Source organism: Vicugna pacos, chromosome 4, assembly GCF_048564905.1.
Source record: "Vicugna pacos chromosome 4, VicPac4, whole genome shotgun sequence".
Classification (NCBI taxonomy): domain Eukaryota; kingdom Metazoa; phylum Chordata; class Mammalia; order Artiodactyla; family Camelidae; genus Vicugna; species Vicugna pacos.
The window spans coordinates 78,181,842-78,200,692 of NC_132990.1; the positions used below are offsets into that span (position 1 = coordinate 78,181,842).

General features: G+C 59.2%; 1 protein-coding gene across 5 annotated transcripts in view; it reads right to left on the reverse strand.

Annotated features, from left to right (window-relative positions):
* Window positions 1-18,851, reverse strand: part of SARDH (sarcosine dehydrogenase) — a 65,728-nt gene that overhangs the window by 38,391 nt on the left and 8,486 nt on the right. For all 5 annotated transcript variants that reach the window (XM_072960493.1, XM_072960492.1, XM_072960494.1 and 2 more), the window contains 5 exons: window positions 12,006-12,110; window positions 10,703-10,832; window positions 6,183-6,269; window positions 5,807-5,897; window positions 1,601-1,742 (listed from right to left, as the gene is read on the reverse strand). In XM_072960493.1, the coding sequence (XP_072816594.1) occupies window positions 1,601-1,742; window positions 5,807-5,897; window positions 6,183-6,269; window positions 10,703-10,832; window positions 12,006-12,110 (555 nt within the window). The remainder of the gene's footprint in view (window positions 1-1,600; window positions 1,743-5,806; window positions 5,898-6,182; window positions 6,270-10,702; window positions 10,833-12,005; window positions 12,111-18,851) is intronic.

Below are 18,851 nucleotides of genomic sequence, written 5' to 3' on the forward strand. Positions count from 1 at the left end.
AGACTAGCGGCCTCCCCAGGCTGGGGGGGTTGCTGAAAGGGGAGCTTCTGCCTCACAGCTCCGGGGTTTCCTTCTGCGGAGATGAAAACTCTCTGCAACCAGACGGCGGTGATGCTTGCCCACCATCATGAATGGACTTTATCCCCCTGAAGTGGGGACTTTAAAATGGTTAAAATGGCAGGTTTTATGTTACGTGTCCTTTAGCACAATAAAAAAAATTCCAGCAGACACAATGAAGTAACGTCGTGGCGGATGTCTCTGGAAATATATCTGGTTTGGGGGAGAAAAGAGTCTCCGCCGTCAGGTTTGGAAGGGCCCTGTGCCGGCACGGGGGCGTCCAGAGCCCAGGCAGAGGGGGCTTCGGGAGCTGAGTCTGGCAGGGACATTCAAGTGCCAGGACCTTTGGATGCCCAAGGCCGGGACGGCCTGCACCGCCCCCTTCTCCCTGAGGACCACTGAGACCTGGAGGTGGAGGGGGCATCGGGTCATGTGCCGACCGGTGACACCTGACACGTCCTCCCTGGGTGTCCGACAGGGTGGCAGCCAAGGACACAAAATCCACTCCCCTCCAGCGAGCGATGGAGACACGTCCACCTGAGACGAGTCACCTTTCCAAGGAGGGAAAACGGGGGAGCAGCCTCCGCTACTTAACCAGACCCACGTCCCAAACGGGGTACCGCGAGGAAGAGGTGTGGAGGCACGGGCAGAGGCCCGTTCCTCCCTGGGGGCGGGGTGCTGCACCCCCTCCGGGCAGCACCGCGCCATGAGCAGCCGGTCTGAGCCCATCGCCTGCCGCCCCAGTGCAGCAGGCCCCGAGCTCCTCAGGAGGCCACTGAGCTGCGGGGACGGCGCGGGCCGTTAAAGCCCGGGGGCAGGCTCGGGGGGAGCCCGAGGCCACGTGGGGCCCCCAGGGTTCCCAGCTGGCCCTCTAGGCCAGGCCAAAGGGCAGAGCCGCCCAGGAGCCCAGGATGTCTCTGTTCTCGGGGGGCGCAGCAGACCCCAGCCCCCGCCCTGAGTCCCAGTGGAGGAGGCTCCTTCTGCTTAAATGCCACCTGCGCCCGAGCCTGCCCCCGTCTCCTGCTCCGTCCATCCGGCCCACAGACGTTCCCTGAGCGCCTACCGAGAGCCTGTGCTCAGAGTGCCTGGGGCACAGCTCCCGTGGGCAGCGTCCTGGGAGAAGGTCAGCAAGGCCTGCAGCACAGGAGGAGGTGAGGGCAAGGAGAGGATGGGGGTGAATGGGGTTTGGAGGAGGGATGGGAGTGCAGGGAAGGCGCCCGGGGTGTCAGGGGCTTCGGAGACTACACAGGGGCAGGGCCCGGGAAGGGCACCTGACGATGGGTTTCACCGCATAAGCAGAAGTTCACCAGGGAGGACTGACACCCCAGGCAGGCTCCGCAAGCAGGCACAGGTCTCCCCAGCCCGCTGCTGTCTGGCCACGCCCTCCTGATGGGCGACTGCACACCTGCCCGCGCACCCGCCCCTGGGGACCCCTTACTGCGCTCCAAGCACGTTCCGTCAGCCACCACGCCATCTCACCTGCCCTGTCCCCTCACACTCTGGGCACCATGAGAGCACCTACAGCTGGTAGGGGGTGTGGTACCTCGTGCAGGGGGCCCCTCCTCATGTTGCGTCCGGCCAGGGGCTCATCGTGGGGGAAGACAACGGAGTAATTCTTGGCGTAGGACTCGTGGCTGCGCTCGCGAATCCAGCGGCTGTGGTCTGTGAGCGAGTGATGGAAGCGCCTGTCGTGGATAGAGGGGCCGGTCACTGCCTCGGGGAGGGCCAGCCAGGGACCGAGCGCAACTGGACCCTCCAGGGTCCTCCGTGAGGCTCAGGCATTTGGAGGGGGATGTTCTGTCCTCCCACCAAGGGGCCTTGAGCAGCCCCCAAACCTTGGGGAGCTCAGCCTCCTCGCCTGCACCCCCCACAGCTGTGAGGAGCAGTGAGCAGACACTGCGGGTGCAGGGCCCTGGGCTGGGGACGTGCTCGGGGCTGAGCCGCGCTCCTGGTCCCCGGCCTGGGCACTGGGCTGTGCAGGCCGGGAAGACGGGCCCAGAAGCCCAGAAGATCTGGTGAACGCTAACGTGAGGGATCTTCGGAGCTTGGGGCCAGCAGATGTGACAGAGTGCCCCGTTCTCCTCGCTGCCCCTCAGGTCAGACCCCCCAGGAGGTGCGGAGGCTCAGGAGAAGCCCAGCTGTGTCCGAGAACCCCGCTCCCGGGGACAGTGCGACCGGGATCCCCGCAGGTCTGTCCCCGTGCTCCTGGGGCGGCATCAGACGCAGCCACTTCGCCCCCTGGTGGTGTCCGGCTCCACCCGGCGAGCCCCACGTTATTTCCTGCTGAGCTAAGAGGCCCAGCATGTGTCCTGTGGCCCAGCCCCCGCCCCCAGCCTCCCAGTGGGCAGAACAGCCCGGGCCACCCAATAGCCCCTCCGTCTGGCCTCCCGGGACTGGCCACAGCTGCCCGAGCCAGACTGCGCACAGGCGCCCCGCTCACCACGGCCCCCGCCTGTCCCCCACGTTCACTCCCCACCTGTGGGCGTGTCACACGTCCTCCAGGGCCCACCTCCTCCCAGCTGCGTCCCCATCAGTGCCTCTGTCCTCAGTGACTCCTGTCTGAGCCCCGTCGGGAGTACCTGACCCTCGGTTGGCCCGCAGTCCCAGTCAGCACGATGTTCTGATCTGGGCGGGGGACGGGCTACCGATGCGAGAGTTAGCACTAACAGGTAACACTCACGGTCGTCATTATAGTTCAGGGAGCCCTGTTCCAGCACACGCCGGGGGGGAGTGCCAACTGCAGGAGCCCGTGGCAGTCCTCGGAGCGGCCTCATGTGTGGAACCCGCCTGCACCCGAGCGGGGCTACACACGCTGGCCCAGGAGCTTCCAGCACACACTGCAGGAGAGGGAGCCACGGAGCTGGCTCAGCGGTCCGGGGGGTCCCGGCAGCAGCACTTGGGCGGCAGGAGCAGTGAGGGGACAAAGTGGAGCCTGGAAACTCGTGGCAGGCTTGGGGGGGTGCCGAGCCGGGAAGGGAGGAGGCCAGGAGGCCTGCCCTCCACTGCCTAGTCCGTGGTCAGACTCACCCCCAGGCACCAGGGGCCACGTGGCTCTCAGGATGGGACGTGGTCACCCTCCCAGCCACTCTGAGGAGCCTCAGTTGTCTTCTCAAACCCCCTGGGTGGCAGGAACAGAGGAAGGAGACAGGGCGGGCACAGGGCTGGGTGACCCCTGCATGGACAGATGCTGCCCGACCCGGTAGGCGCCGGCCGGCCAGGACTGTGACCACTCTGTGCACATATCTGTGGGCATCGGCGAGGACACTCAGCCCAGGCAGAGAGTAACCGCGGATCAGCAGGAGGACCGCTCCCCGTGGCCCACACGGGCCCGACCGCCACGTCCACCTGCACACGAGCAGGCAGAGGGACCTGCGGCTGGAGGCCGCGGCCAGCATCCAGCCACCCTCTTGACATAGTAAGGAGCGACTCCTCCTTCCCCGGTTGCCGGGACCCCAAGGACTCCCTGAAAATATCACTCTGGGCGCCGCCTGCGCAGGCCCTGGGGAGGCGCCCCTCCTGTGAACCTCAGACTCACCCCCCGGAGCCAGCGGATCATTGTTCCCATTGCACGGATGGGGAAACCAAGGCTAGAGAGGAGGAGGGACCGGCTGAGGGCCACACAGCCAGTAGGTGGCGGGGCTGGGATGGCTGAGAACCCACTTGGGTTTCACAAAGGGCTGCCACCTCGGCCACGCACCACCTGGTGCCAGGCCAGCCCCAGGAGCCTCACACGCAGCCCAGGGTGCAGACGCGTCCTGGACCCCGCCCTGGGCCCCTCCCGCCACAGCCTGACGCCCGGGTCCCTGAGCCCGTCCTTCTGGGTGGAAGGTGAGGGGGTGTCGCAGCCGCGTGTTGCTGGGACCTTCCACTGGGGACAAGCACCGTGGCGCTTTTTCTTCTCAGGTTTTTGGTGACTTCCTGATGCAGCTCCCTCATTCCCTGCCTCTGCCTCCCTCACAGGGTCTCTGTTTCATCTCCTCCCCCAGCCCTCAGGCCCAGGGAAGCAGAACACCTCATTAGTGCTGAAAGGCCCTGGGTGCTGGTGGTGGCAGCCGCCAGCGTGGGGTGGGGGCGGGGCGGGGGCGCTGGGTGGATCCGAAGTTCCATGTCAGTGACCGCTCGGGCTTGGATGCAGTGAGCCGGTCGTCTCCTGGGTGCGCTGCCCAGCCAGAGGGTGGGCGGACGAGATCGCAGCCCCCACCCCTACCCTCTGGGCCCCAGCACTCGGGCTCCCTCCCCGGACCCTCTGCCTTCCAGCCTGTGACCCCAGGCAGAAGTGAGAGCTCTGTCTGTCTTCCCCACCCCCACCCCGGCAAACCAGCCCGCAAGATGCTCCCATGAACGTCTCAGCTCGCGAGAAGAGGCAGCCGATGAAGGCGCAGACCCCTGAGAGGGAGCTTCACCGGCCTGAGGGCTGGGGCTGCTGGCTGCATGCCCTGCATCCCGCCCTCCCTGCACCTCCTCCACCAGCCCGGCCTGGGAGGTGGGCAGGAGCCAGCACTGCTTCCCGGAGGCCCCTCGCTGGGCCGAGGGCGAGCCCGGGGCCCTCCCCTTCCTGGGCTGACGCCTCGCCCCCTTGGGCGGCTGGGGACAGTGGACACCCCTGCAGGCTTGGAAGCGAGGTCCCTGCCCACTCTGGCCTGCCTGCTGGGTGACCTCAGGCCAGTCACCTCCTGGCCTCGGCACCTCTATTTTGCAGTTTGTGGGGCAGGGGTTGCACTGGCCTATCCCTGAGGCCTCTTGCAGCTTTATCATTTCTGGAACGTTCCTCTCTTGGGAGAGCGGTGGGCACAGCCCCAGACAGGCTCTGAAGCAGCGCCAGAGCAGACCACGCTGTGCCAGGTGCCGCGGAGGGGGTGGCAGTCAGGGGATCTCAGTCTGTGTCTGTCTCTGGTGGGGCCAGACATCCCCCCCAGGGGATGCAATGTCCTCAACAGGCCAGGAAGGGACGAGGTTAGCAGCAGGGGAGGGGGCTGTGCTGAGCCTCACCAGCACCTCCAGCCCTGCTGGGCAGCTGCGCTCTCCCCAGGGCGGCTGTCCGCCAGGAGCGCCCACAGCAGAGCTGGCTGAACACCCACAGAGGCATCTCCAGGCTGCTGCCTCGACCGCCACCTGCAGTGCCCGGGCCACGGACTGCCTCCTGGGGACCAGACCCCAGTGCCACCGAGGCCCACCCTCCAGACCCTGCCAGGGGGCGCCTGCATCTCTGCCCCGCCTCGTGAGGGCTGTGGGCAACCAGGACGCCTCCCAGCTCGGTGCCAGCGCCCCGCGGCCTCAGCTCGGGCTGGCTGAGCGTTTCCGTGAGCGGACCGGACGCCGGGCCTTCCACCTACACCAACGTGCTCGCCGTCCCAACGGCAGTTACAGCACGCGCACCAGCAAGATCGCCGCAGCGCAGCCCGCTCCCGGGCGGCCTGCGCCGTGCCGCCTGCTCCCCAGGCCTCAGCCTCCCATCTGCAAAGCGGGACGGTGCGGTCCTGCTGCCAACCCCAGAGCTGCCTGGTCGGTCAGGCAGGACCCCCAGACCAGACGTCCCGGGAACTGTAAAGGGCCCCGGATCTGCCAAACCCAGGCACCCCGCAGCTCGGCCCCCCACTGGCAGCCTGCCTCCCTTCCCTTCCTTACTGCCACCTCTTCCAAGAAGCCCTCTGGATTTCAGGGAAGGCTCCTTTCTAAATAGCCCTTGATGTGTGCCGTCCCCGCCCTGGCCGCGGGCGGCCACCCCGCTCACAGGTGCCCGCACACTCGCCTGATGTCATAGCCATGCATGTCCTTCTCCGGGCGCCCGTGGACGATCCAGTGGGCCAGCTCCTGCCCACAGCCCCCGCCCAGCATCATTCCTGGCAGGGGCAGAGCCTCAGGTCTGCAATCCATCCCCGGGGCCCCTGTACCCCACTCCCACGCCCCTCCCATCTCCCCGAGCAGCATCAGCCCCTAAGCCCTGGGTCTCACGCCTGGGGCGTCTCCTAACAGGGCTTCACCCGCTCCCCGCAGGCCAGTTGGCCTCCACCCGTCAGGGGCCACGTGCTCCTGGGCCCAGCCCCCACCCCAGGGCCAACTCGGCCCTTCACTCGTGGAGATGCCGAGGATGCCGGGTCAGGGCAGACGCCGCTGCCCACACTCACCTGCGCTGTTGAAGCCGCAGCCCAGGTAGAACCCGCGCAGCTCGGGCGCCTCCCCCATCAGGGGCTTGTGGTCTGGAGTGAATGACTCTGAAAGGGTGGGGAAGGCCTGAAGCTCCCTCCTGGCCACGTGCTCCCGGGTGGGGTCTCCCAAGAGGGCATAACTGAGTGGGGGTGTGCAGCTGCCTCCGTCATCCAGACCCTCCCCATCCTCAGAACCCATCTCAACGCCCCTTCCTGCAGGGCGCCCCCTGACTGCCCCTGCCCCTCCCCTGAGCTCCTCGGCCTTCACTGCCAGAACTTTCGACCTGGGCCTGACCTGAACTTCCTGCCTTGTGGGGTCCGGGTGTGTCTTGTGACTGTCGGCATTCTGCTGCTGGTGGGGCCTCTCCCTGAGCCGCCAGCACAGCACATGGCTTCCGGGGCTGCATCACCTTCCTGCTGGTGACAGCAGGGCACTCTACCCACCGGGCTGAGCGCCCCGAGGGCGCGGACCAGGCTTTGCTCGCTGCTGTGTCCTGAGAGCTAGCACAGGGCCTCGCGAATGTTCACTGAGTGACTAAAGGGTTGTAAGTTCTTTGGGAGAGGGAGCAAGCCTCCTGCTTCCGTCTGCTGCCAGAAGCCTGGATGGGGAGGGAGAGGGACCCCTGGGCAGAATTATAAAGAGCTCAACTTTGCAGCTACAGTCCTGGGTGTGAAACCTGCTTCACTTGGTTTCCTCATCTGTAAAATCAGGCTCGTGGTACTTACCTCATAGGGCCGTTAGTCCATCTGCAAATATTTGCAGCCCACCTGTTTGTACCCAGAACTCAGCTGTGGAGGCAGCTCTGAACGAGACCAGTCCCACCCCTTCGGGGAGCTGACAGGAGAGTGAGGGGGACAGAAAGCGGAATGCTCACATAAGCAGAAAAGAGAGTGTCTGGGCCGAACACACAATGGATCAGGGGTCTGGAGTGGCTGGAGGGCTGGCTGCCCCCGCGCCGCCTGGCACCATCATAACTCCGGGTTACTGTGTGGCTGTGCAGCATGGGTCTCATTTACTCCGTCACCAAGGAACTGGGGCCGTGGGTCAGAGCCGCCTGGCTCCCAGCTGGGGTCTTAACCTCCCTGTGCACTGGTCACAAGCGCAGCCCTGCTTCCTGCCAGTGACCTGCGACCCCAGCCTCTGATTGTCAGCATCTGAGCTGAAGGAGGCCGCTAGCCCTGGGGACCTGGGGAAGCGTCCAAACAGCTCAGGGCCCCTGAGGGCAGAAAGGCCGCAGGGAGGAGGGAAGAGGCGGGTCAGAGTGGAGGGCAGGAGGGGAGGGGGCTTCCCTGGGCCTGTGTGGACGTCGGGCTGCAAGAGGCAAGGAGGGGAGGCCAGGAGGACGCCGGGGTGGGCGCCAGGGTGGGCACCGGGGCGGCCCGGAGAAGGTGGTGGCCGGGCGGAAAGGAGGGAGCGGCCACGGCTGTTTGGGGATGACCCAGTGAGCACTTGAGGGCGCTGGAAATGTTTCCAGGAAGTTCTGAACAGCCTCACAGGGAATTTGAGGAGACAGCCAACAGGAGAGGAGTCTGGAGGGCAAGGGTCGCTGGATGTTTGACAAATGACTCAAGACGGAGCAACTGGAGGACGCAGGCTGCACAGGGCCTCCCAGCAGTGCGGATGGGCCACCACCTTGGCTCTGACCTAGCGACCCAGGAATGAGACGTCTGCCTGCCCCCAGCTTCCCCGAAGTCAAAGGGGCCTGGGACTTCCGTGCTCTGTCCTGGAGGCCCAGGGCCACTGACCGGCGCGTCCTCCCCGGCCAGAAGAGGAGCCGCTGTCCCCATGAGACCTCCCGCACAGCCAGGAAACCAGACCCCAGATGTCCTCACAGGCACGTCTCCCCCCAAGTGGGGCTTGCTGGGGGCAGTGACCCTCGCCTAATTAAAATGAGAACACTCCTCGGGGTGTGCGTGCCCCTGGGACTGCTTCAGGCCTGCGTTTCTCACTGCCAGTCCCATGCAAGCCCCGGGAAGCTGCCAGCGGGCAGTGAGTCTTCAGCCCCCACCAGGAACCCTGTGCCCCAGTCCTGTCACCAAAGGCTCCTTTACGAGCCGAACAGTTTAAAGCAGCCGGGGCTGGCAGCCGTGGAGACACCATGTGCACCGGCAAGGAGGGGGCTGGACTCCCCAGCTGGCCACAGGCTGGGCATTGGCCCCCTGCCCCCTCAGTCCTCACTCCCTGCTCAGCCTGCGGGCACCCATTTGCTGGCCTGCCCCGCATGTGCAGCTTCCTTGCCTCCCCCCACCTGTCACCCGTGTCACAGAGGAGGACACCAAGGCTCAGGGAAGCCAGAGCCTCAGACACAGTTTACTCTCTGGCGATTCTCTTTCTAGACCTCTCTCCACCCCGGGCAGGCTCACCCCACCCACTTCCTGCCTTTGTTGAGGACTAGGGATCCCATCTGAGCAGGAAGGCCAGGGGATTCCCAGGTGATGGTGCTGGAACCGCCCTGGGGCGGCCTGTCTCGGCCTGCACGGACGGCCTCATCCCGCAGTCCCGCACGGCACCATTCACCCCTCTGGGTTTGGCTCAGAGGTCCCCACTCTGGGGGGCACACCCTGCACCCACCACCCCTGTACCTCCTATCCAAGCACTGTCCCCACGGGTCCGCCCTGCCAGCTGTGTGCATCTACCTCTGGCCCAGGCGGGGTGCCCGTTTGAGGTGGGAAGCCCCATAAAAAGAGCGGCAGGACCCCCAGGCAAGGCCACTACTCCCCTGCCCGCACCATCCGGTTCCCTGGCCCACCGGCTTTATCTCACTCTTTGCCTCTGAAACGGCTTACTTCTAGGAAAGTAGAACTTACCCCTAAAATTCTATCGGTTCCCTGAGCTAACTCCTGATTGGTCCATTTGTAGTACTTCGTTTGCATGGAGCTCACTCCTGATTGGTTATTTCTCTCACTCCTGATTGGCCCACTTACCTCATTCCTGATTGGTTATCTCTCCCTCCTGATTGGTCCATTTCTACAAAGCTTGTTCCTAATCAGTCAACTTTTGTTACACCTTATTTGAATATGATGTTGCAAACTGTAAACTTGCAGCCTATAAAAGCCTGTGTCAACCCACAGACGAGGTCTAGAGCTTGGAGTGCTAAGTGCTCTGGGGCTGCTGGTGTAATAAAACTGAGTTCTGAGTTTTCCAACTCCCAGAGTGCTGCTTGGTCTCTCGCCCAGATCCAGGTAGCTGTAACATTGAGCTGTAACACTGCGCTGTGACACACTTTTCTGCAACACGTTTAGGAGCGGCAATAAGTGATGCAGTGGGTGCCTGACCCCTGGGCTCAGCCACACTCAGCCCCGCAGCTGAAATGTCTGGGCTTTAGGGTCAGCTTGGGCCCCTCTACCACCCAGAGGCCACCCTGTGCCAGGCCCCCAGGCCCATGGAACACGCTGCCTCCCCTGCCCTGGTGCCCACCTACCCAGGCTCCCACTACGCGAGCTCTGCCCAGCCTCCAAGAGCTCTGCCCGTTGCTCCTAGTGTGCCCGGGCAGGGGGGCAGGCACCCTGAAGTCGGAAGGGGCTGCATGGACACTGCACTCCTTCACACCACATCCCTGCTCACGTTGCCCCTGGGCTTTAAAATTGTATTAAAAACCCACCAAAAAAATTAAAAATAAAATCACATTCAAATCTCCAGCTGCACAGCGTTTGGGACCCAGCTCATACTACTTGCTCAGTGTGCATGGGCCTCCCTGACCCTGGGGTCTCTCAGCACCCTGGGCAACCCCAGAAGGGCCCTGTACAAGCTTTAGTCATTGGGCAGCATTGTCCCTGCTGAGCTGGGAGTCACTTATGCAAGGACATGACACATCGATTTGGACTTTCAAAGTCTAGCCTGGCTGGCAGGCCCTGAAAAAATAAACCAGGGGCCTTGGCTAAATGCTTCAGCTCTGGGCGTCTCCCCAGCGATCTGTGCGCACACCGGCCGGCGGGGCAGGGGCAGGGGCTGCGCCACATACCTCTGGGGAGGGGGCACTCGGAGCTGAGCGCCTTTGTTCACGGCCCACCTTGAGTCAGCTCTCCCAGGGGCCAGAGAGGAGGCCCGGGCTTGGGCCTTTCCATTCTGTGTGAGCGTGTGGCCTGCCGGCTGGCCACCGAGGCCAGAGGACTAAGGGGTGAGACTGACTCGGAACTGGGGGCCTGCAGCCCTTTGAGAAGGCTGTCAGGAAAGGGCTTGGCTGGCCCCTCCTTTCCTGGCTCAGCCTCACAGGGTGCTGGGAGGGGCTCATCCCATTTTACAGATGGAAACACCAAGTTCTAGGGGATTGAGCCTGGCTGGGTACGTCAGGACGGGCTTGCATGGGGGCGGGTGGGAGGGAAGAGGCCTGGCTGCACGCCGATGAGCACATTTCTGCCCTCCCCGATCTCACAGAGATCTGCCTGCAGAGAGGGGCGAGCGCGGCCCCGGGGCCCTGGACTGAGGGATAGCCATCTGTGCCTGGCTCAGGCCGGCCTCAGGGGGCAGCCCTCCCCTGGCTCCAGGCCTCCCCACTCACCTGGGCCACAGACTGTGGACTTAACCCCTGTCCTCTCCAGCACAGGGACCCGGCGGATGGCACCTTCAATGTGCTGGGCGAACACATCCCAGTCCAGGTCGAAGAGGCCAAAGGCAAACTTGTCAGACACCTGGGAAGGCGGGCAGGGGACCTGACCTATGACAGCCGCCCCACCGGGAGGGCCTGGCCAGCCTCTCGTGTTAGGCGGGTGACAGGGCTGGGCTGGTCCCCTCCGGTCCCCTCAGTTTGCCTGCCCCTCCCCTCCCCTCAGCGGGGCCTGTCTGCTCCCCCTTCTCTGCCCACCGCCCGGGCCCAGGCCCACCTGCTCTGCCCTTGATTGTTACCATGGCCCCTGCCTGGTCGCGCTGCTCCCGGCCCTCCTTCACCTCATTCTCCTGAGTCAGATCGAGCCCTTTCTTGCTCTCAAGCCTCCCGCAGCTCCCTGTGACTCCCTGTGGCTCTCAGAGCCCTATGCGAGCAGGCCCTGCCCACGTCTACCACTGACCTGCAGCCACCCTGACCTTCCTTCAGTTCTTGGAGAAGGGCGAGCTTGATCTGACCTCAAGGCCTTCACCGCCACCTGGAACAGCTCCCCCGGCCCTCTGCCTGCAGGGCTCTGTGCGGACGCCACGTCCTCGGGAGCCCCACCTGAGCACAGCCTGGAGGCCATCCTTCCCCCCAAGTCTCACTAGGCTAACTTCACTCAACGCGCAGATCACCATCCAAAACAGCACCGTTTCCTGGGTGTCTCCCCACGAGAACACAGGTCTCCGGGGACAGGGACTTCTGTCTTGGCCTCCCTCTTGCCCCCAAAAGTAAAACAGTGTCCAGCCCAAAGCCGTCATTTGCCATCCAGTTCATGGACTAAATGCACGGATGTGGGAGCTGGGGTGGCCCATACACGCTCGAGGGGCCGCTGGGCCCGCTTCACCCCCGGAAGCTCCCAGGACAGCAGCCCGGGCCTCTGGGGGACACAGCTGCAGCCACAGGGCGGGGTGGGGGGTGGCGGTTGCTGGTGAACAGAAGGCTTAAATGTTTTGACCACTTTCTAAAGTCCTTGTTTCACTTTTTGCAGCCTCTGACTGTTGATGTTTTGAGCCAAGCCCTCCACCCGCCCGGGTCTGGATCCGCCTGTGTGCCAGCTTCTCCAGGGACTGGAGAAAAGCGAGTCCGACCTTGCTGGGTGGGGGTCCTGCCATTTCTCAGGCGAGGGCCCGGGGCGCTCCAGGAGGGGAGGTCTCTGGAAGGCGGCATCTCCACGCTGAGACGCAGCCCCACCCCTCCCTCCAGCCCTCTGTCTCACCTCCTCCCAGAAGATGGGGTTGGCCTCATAGCCGCCCACAGACAAGGCGTCCCCTTGGAGGCGGAGGTAGACCGAGGCGTCGTGATCACGGACGTTGGGCATGTTCTAGAAGGCAGAGCAGAGAGGCCTGGGGGTCGGCCGGGCTGGGCGGTGGGCCCAGCACCTCCACCACGGGTCATAGGCCCATGCTGGGTCCGGGGCACCCCCCTCCTCCTCCCTGTAGGACCCTGAGGACAGAGTGGACCCGGGGTCTCAGGTTACACAGTGGACAACCACCCCTGTTCAAAGCCCCTAAAACAGCAGCACAAACGTAAGAAAGAGGAATGAAGGCGGGAGGGAGGGAAGAAAACCTATAACCCGCAGAGATAAGAGAACAGGGTTGTGAACAGCAGACATGAGAACGTTAACCAACACTGGAGGGTGCAGAGCGGACAAAGGAGGGCGGTGACGTAGCTCAGCATTGGGGGAGGGAGATGAAGAGTCAGGCCTCCCTCCATCCCCTCTGTCCCCTTCATCCCCTCCAATCTGCAGAGGCCGAGCCTGGGGCAACCCCAGGTCCCTCCACAGGGGTGGTGAGTGTGTATTTGTGTGTGTGCACATGCGTGTGCATGAGTATATGCCTGTGTGTGACAGTGCACGCATGTGAGTGTGCACGTGTGCACATGTGTGTGTTCATGTGTGTGCAGGTGTGTCCGTGAGTGAGTGTGAGAGCATCTGTGAGTGTGTGAACAGGAAGTCAGACTAGGGTCTCTCAAAGCAGCTGGACCCAGACCCCCTCCCTCCTGCCCTGTCAGCCACGGCCTGGCTTGTCCTGCAGGGCCCTGAGGTCTGTCTCCAGAGAAATGGGTCCCCGGAGGCTCCAGGCTCAGGGATGGTGAGGAATGGGCTGCCCTCCCCACTGAAAAGTGGATTGGAGACTCTTTTGTGGAGACACTGAGTAGCCTGGAGAAGACTCCGGATGCTGACACTGGGGTCCCTCACCAAGAGAAGGGCTCACCCCTCAACCCTCTGCATGAGGCTCTCCTGATCCTGCTCCTCCAAGCTTCCAGTCAGCCTGAGGAAAGTCCCTCTTAAAAACAAAACCACACTGGGAGCTTCAGAGCTGCGAGAAGACGCGGCTCATAGAACAAGGTGCCGTGGGGGAGGAACAGTCCCAGACCGAGAAAGGGGCTTCCAGTGAGGCATGCGCATCCAAACGGAAAGTTCAGCAGAAGGACCGGGCGTGGCCAGGAGCAGCTTCCAGACGTTAGGCTAAAACAGGGGAAGGCATGGAAACCAGGAGAGGGAAAAAAATACGGAAATTAGAAAGTGAATCCTGAAGGTCTGACACCCACCTTACAGGGGTTCCAGGAAGAGAAAACAGAGTAAAAGGAAAGTCAAAGCAACAATCCAAGATGTTTTCTCAGATGAAAAATTGAGAATCCCAGACTGAAGGGCCCACACGTGCCCACCGAGTGCTGCGACTGGACCAGGGCTGCCACGGGGCCACACCAGGGAGGAACGTCGGAACGTCAGGACGTCAGCAGACTAGGTGGGTCCTAAATAAACAAACATCCTCCCTCGAGGCTGGACGACCTGGAGCAAGTCCTCAAAATCCTGACAACAATTTCAAATGCAGAGATCTTGACCCAGTCAATCCATCAACTGAGTATAAGAAAAGAATACAGATTCTTTTTTTCAGACATTCATGGACACAGGAACATTTACTCCCCCTGGACCCCTTCTCAGGAAGTGGTCAGAGACCGTGCCATGGATCCAGAAAGCAACAGATCCAAACAGAGCAGGGACGAGGAAGGTCCCAGGGTAACAGTCTAGCAGAGGCTGACGGAGAAAGTCAGAAGCGGCAGGAGGGCCGCTCCGGGGCGGGGGATGGGACTTGCAGACTTGATGTGATCGCTTCGCTGTGTGTGAGCACGCGGCAGGTATTATTTAAGGGCGTTTGACAGATCTGTTGAGATGTTTGGGGGAAACTGTGACAGTTACTAGTATAGATGCAAATATCCTTGACAAAATACTAGGCAACTGAATCCAGTAACATATAAAAAGGATTATATACCATGCCCAATGGGATTTACCCCAGGACTGCAAGGTTGGTTTAACATCTGAAAATCAATCTATGTAATACACCATATCAAGAGCTTAGTGGATGGAGACCACTAATTACTTCAGTAGATGAAGAAAAAGGCATTTGACAGAATCCAACACTTTCCAGGACAAAACCACTCAGCATCTAGGAACAGAAGGGGACTTCCTGATAATGGGTATCTAAGAAACACACACAGCAAATGCATACTTGTTTGCAGCTTTTCCTCGAAGACCAGGCCAAGAGAAGGATGTCTACACCCACCATTTAACATTGTACTGGAGCTCTGGGCTAGGGCAGCATTAGGCAAGAAAAAGTAATAAAAGGCATCCAGAGAGGAAAAGAAGAAGTAAAACTATCTCTATGTGCAGTGACGTGATCTTACATACAGACGATCCTAAGGAGCCCACTGAAAATGATTACACCTCGTGAAATAGTTCAACGAGCTCACAGGACTCAAGGTCAGTATACAACAAACAAACAAAAATGGCTACTTCTCTACACTAGCAGTGGACAATCGAAAATGAAATTAAGGAAATAATTCCATTTACAATATCATCAAAAATAGTAAAATGCTTACAAATAAAGCTCACAAAAGAAGTGCAAAACTTGTTCTCTAAAAACTGGAATGGGAGGAGGGTGTAGGTCAGTGGTATAGTGCATGCCTAGCATGCACGAAGTCCTGGGTTTAATCTCCAGCACCTCCATTTAAAACAAAGAAACAAACAAACTCAATTACCTTCCCCCACACAAAAAAATTTTAAAAATTAGAACATAGTTTTGAAAGAAATTAAAGAAGATCTAACTAAACAGAAAGCCATCCCACGTTTATGAAACAAAGCTATTGATAAGATGATGGTTCTCTCTGAACTGACCTGCAGATTCAGCACAGTTCCTGCCAAAACCTCAGCTGGCTCCTTGGCAGAAGTTGACAAGCTGATCCTAAAATTCATATGGAAATGTATGGGACCCAGAATCCTCAAAGCAATTTCTAAAAAGAAAAGAATAACAAACACAAAGGACTTACACTTTTGATTTCAAAACTCACTAAAAAGCTACTATACTCAAGACAGACTGGTACTAAAACTGGGCAGGAGACCTAAACAAGCAATTCTCCAGTGAGGACATACAAATGGCCAACAGGCACATGAAAAAAAATGTTCCATATCACTAATTATCAGAGAAATGCAACTCAAAACTACAGTGAGGTATCACCTCACACCAGTCAGAATGGCCATCATTCAGAAGTCCACAAATGACAAATGCTGGAGAGGCTGTGGAGAAAAGGGAACCTTCCTACACCGCTGGTGGGAATGCAGTTAGGTGCAGCCATTATGGAAAACAGTATGGAGATTCCTCAAAAGACTAAAAATAGACTTACCATATGACCCAGCAATCCCACTCAATCAGCTCAGAAGGAATCCTAATTCAAAAAGACACCTGCACCCCAATGCTCATAGCAGCACTATTTACAATAGCCAAGACATGGAAACAACCTAAATGTCCATCGATGGATGACTGGATAAAGAAGATGTGGTATATTTATGTAATAGAATACTACTCAGCCATAAAAAAGAATAAACTAATGCCATTTGCAGCAACATGGATGGACCTGGAGATCATCATTCTAAGTGAAGTAAGCCAGAAGGAAAAAGAAAAATACTATACAGTATCACTTATATGCAGAATCTAAAAAAAGAAAAAGACAAATGTACTTATTTACAAAACAGAAACAGACTCACAGACATAGAAAACAAGCTTATGGCTACCGGGGTAGAAGTGGGTGGAAAGTGATAAATTGGGAGTTTGAGATTTGCAGATACTAACTAATATATACAAAATAAACAAGTTCATACTGTGCAGCACAGGGAGCTATATTCAATATCTTGTAGTAACTTATGGTGAAAAAGAATATGAAAACAAATATACATGTGCTCCCTTTGACTGAAGCATTGTGCTGTGCACCATAAACTGAACAACATTGTAAACTGATTGTACTTCAGTAAAAATATATTTAAAAAAAAAGGCAGACTGGTACTAACATAAGGACAGACACATATAGATCAATGGACTAGAACTAGGTCCAGAAATAAACCTTCATGTTTATGGTCAGCGGATTCTTCACAAGGATGCCAAGGCAGTTCAGTGGGGAAAAGGGCAACTTCAGCACGTGGTGCTGCGACAACTGAACAGCCCCCTGCAGGAGAGGGGGATGGGCCCCTTCCTCACACCACACACAACATTTAATTTAAAATGGATCATAGACGTAATTATAAGAGCTAAGACCATGAATTCTTAGAAGAAAATACGAGGACAAATCTTTGTGACCTAGGTTAGGAAACACCTTCTTATATATGACACCATAAGCACAAGGGACAAAAGGAAAAAAATACATAAATTGCACTTCATCAAAATTAAGAACGTTTGTGTTGGCAGTAAGTTCAACAAGAAAGTGACAAGGCAATCCACAGAACGGGAGAAAATAGTTGCCAATCATACGTCTGATAAAGGACCTGAATCCAGAATGTATGGAAAACTCATAATTCAATCAAAGGACAAACAACCTAATTAAAAATGAGCAACGCATGTGACCAGACTTTCCCCAGAGAAGACGCACGGCTGGCTGAGAGGCACGTGAAACGGCGCCCAGCGCCCCGGGTCACGAGGGAGGCGCGGCCCCAGCCGGCCAGGTGCCGCCCCGCACGCGCCGCTGGCGGCTCGAGCCCGAAGCACCGGCGGCAAGGGCTGCGAGGGCGCAGAGACGTCAGGCCCCCGCGCTGCCGCTGAGAACGAAGAGCGGTGCGCTGCTTCAGGAACAGCCCGACAGTCCTCAGAAAGTGAGCAGGGAGCTCCTCTGTGACCCAGCGGTCCCCCTCCAGGTGTCCACCCGAGAGAAGTGAAAGTGTGTGTCCACACAAACCCCGTACGTGGATGCTCACAGCAGCGCTACTCACAACAGCCAAAGAGTGGACACACGTCCATCAGCAGATGAATGGATAAGCCAATGGCGGTATCCACGAGTGTATTATTCAGCCATAAAGTAGAGTGAAATTCTGATCCACGTACCACAGGGATGAATCTTAACACCGTCACGCAGAGTGAATGAAGCCAGACACAAGAGGCCACACCCAGCGTGGCTGCGCTTCATTGGAAGTTTGAAACGGGAAAGCCCATAGTGACAGAAATCAGGTCAGTGGGGTGGGAAATGGGGACTGATCATGTGTGTGGGACACACATGATCTTAGGGACAAAAGCAACGTTAGACAGGTAGATAAATGATAGGTAGATGGATAAAAACAGTGACAGCTACGTAGAAAACTGAACTGCTGGGGGAAACAAAAACTACTGCTAACTCCAGGAAACACAAAAAGTTGGACACTGTTTGCTCAGGAGTCAACAATATCTACATTGTCATCACATGGCAAATTCTGACTACTGACTTAACCAACAAGTGAACAAATAAACGAAGCAAAACCAAAGCATTTTAGAAAGCAAGCAGGGGTGGGAAGAGGCCCGCCTCCACTGCGGTTCCTCAGCCTCCCCCGAGCCTCTCTCTCAGGCCCCCCTGCCCTGGAGGTGGGCACATCAGGTGTGACCCCTCTGCCCCACCTTTGAGGACACACAGAGACCAAAAGGGACAGTCTGGCAGCTGTCCCTCCCTCCCACCCGAGTCTCCTGGTCACCTGGCTCCTCTGCAGAGCAGGAGTGAGAACGCCTGCTTGGAAGGGTTGCTGTCGGGAGGGGCACAGGAGGCTCTCAGTGCCTGAGCACTTCAGAAATAATCACAGTGATGTCATTACCTCTACTGTCACTGCTCTAAAAACAAAACCAACAAAATGCTGCAGCTCCACTGAGCAGGACAGTGGGGACACCTGGTGGCCAGGGAAGCCCCTGACTTGAGTTCCAGCAGGATCGGCACCCCCGCTTCCCTGCCCTGGCAAGGCCCCCGCTGCCTCTGGGCGTCCAGCACACACTCAGCTCAGCCCCAAGGCACCCGCAGGGCACCCTCCCTGCCCTCTCCCCGTGGACGCCCACCCTGTAGGTACGATCCCAGCCCACAGGTGTCCCTTCCCCGGCCTCAGCTCGCTCCCTCCCATCTGCTTCTCCTGTCCCCGCTCCATCCGAATCCTGTTGGCTGCTTCCTCTAGGAAGCCCGCCTGATGGCTCCAGCCTTCCCAGGTCTCTTCCTGTGAAGCACAGCTGGCTGGACCTTCCCAGGCCCTTCGTCGCGGTCATCGTGGTCCTCCCCATGGCTGCCACCTAGTGAGCACCTGCTACGGGCCAGCACTGTGCTCAGCCCTGCAGCTCTGTCACGTGGTTCCTCCCGCCTCACAGCCCTATGTGGTAGCTACAATTATCACCCAGTTTTCAAAAACAGGAAACTGAGTCTCAGGCAGCACCTTGCCTCACCCGGCTGGGTGTCGCACGGCTCGGGATGCAAACCCTGCGCCCCAGCACAACGCTTCTGCACGGGCAGGCGGAGGCCGGGGAGGCTGCGAGCCCAGCAGGGAGCCCCAGGCCCACTGTGCTTGATGACGCAGAGACCGGGGCCGGAGAGGAAGTGAGGCGCTCTCAGAGCAGCCAGGACAGCATCCGCTAGGACCAGGGCTGGGACAGCTCCTCAGAACTGGGGGTCCCTGGGGCAGCACAGCCCTCTGACCACCCAGGAAGAAGGACGAAGAGCACGTGGTTCGGCGGCTGAGACCTGAGCCGTCACCGGCCAGCGCCAGGGCGTCCAGGCCCCCAGGGCCGTGCAGCCTAGC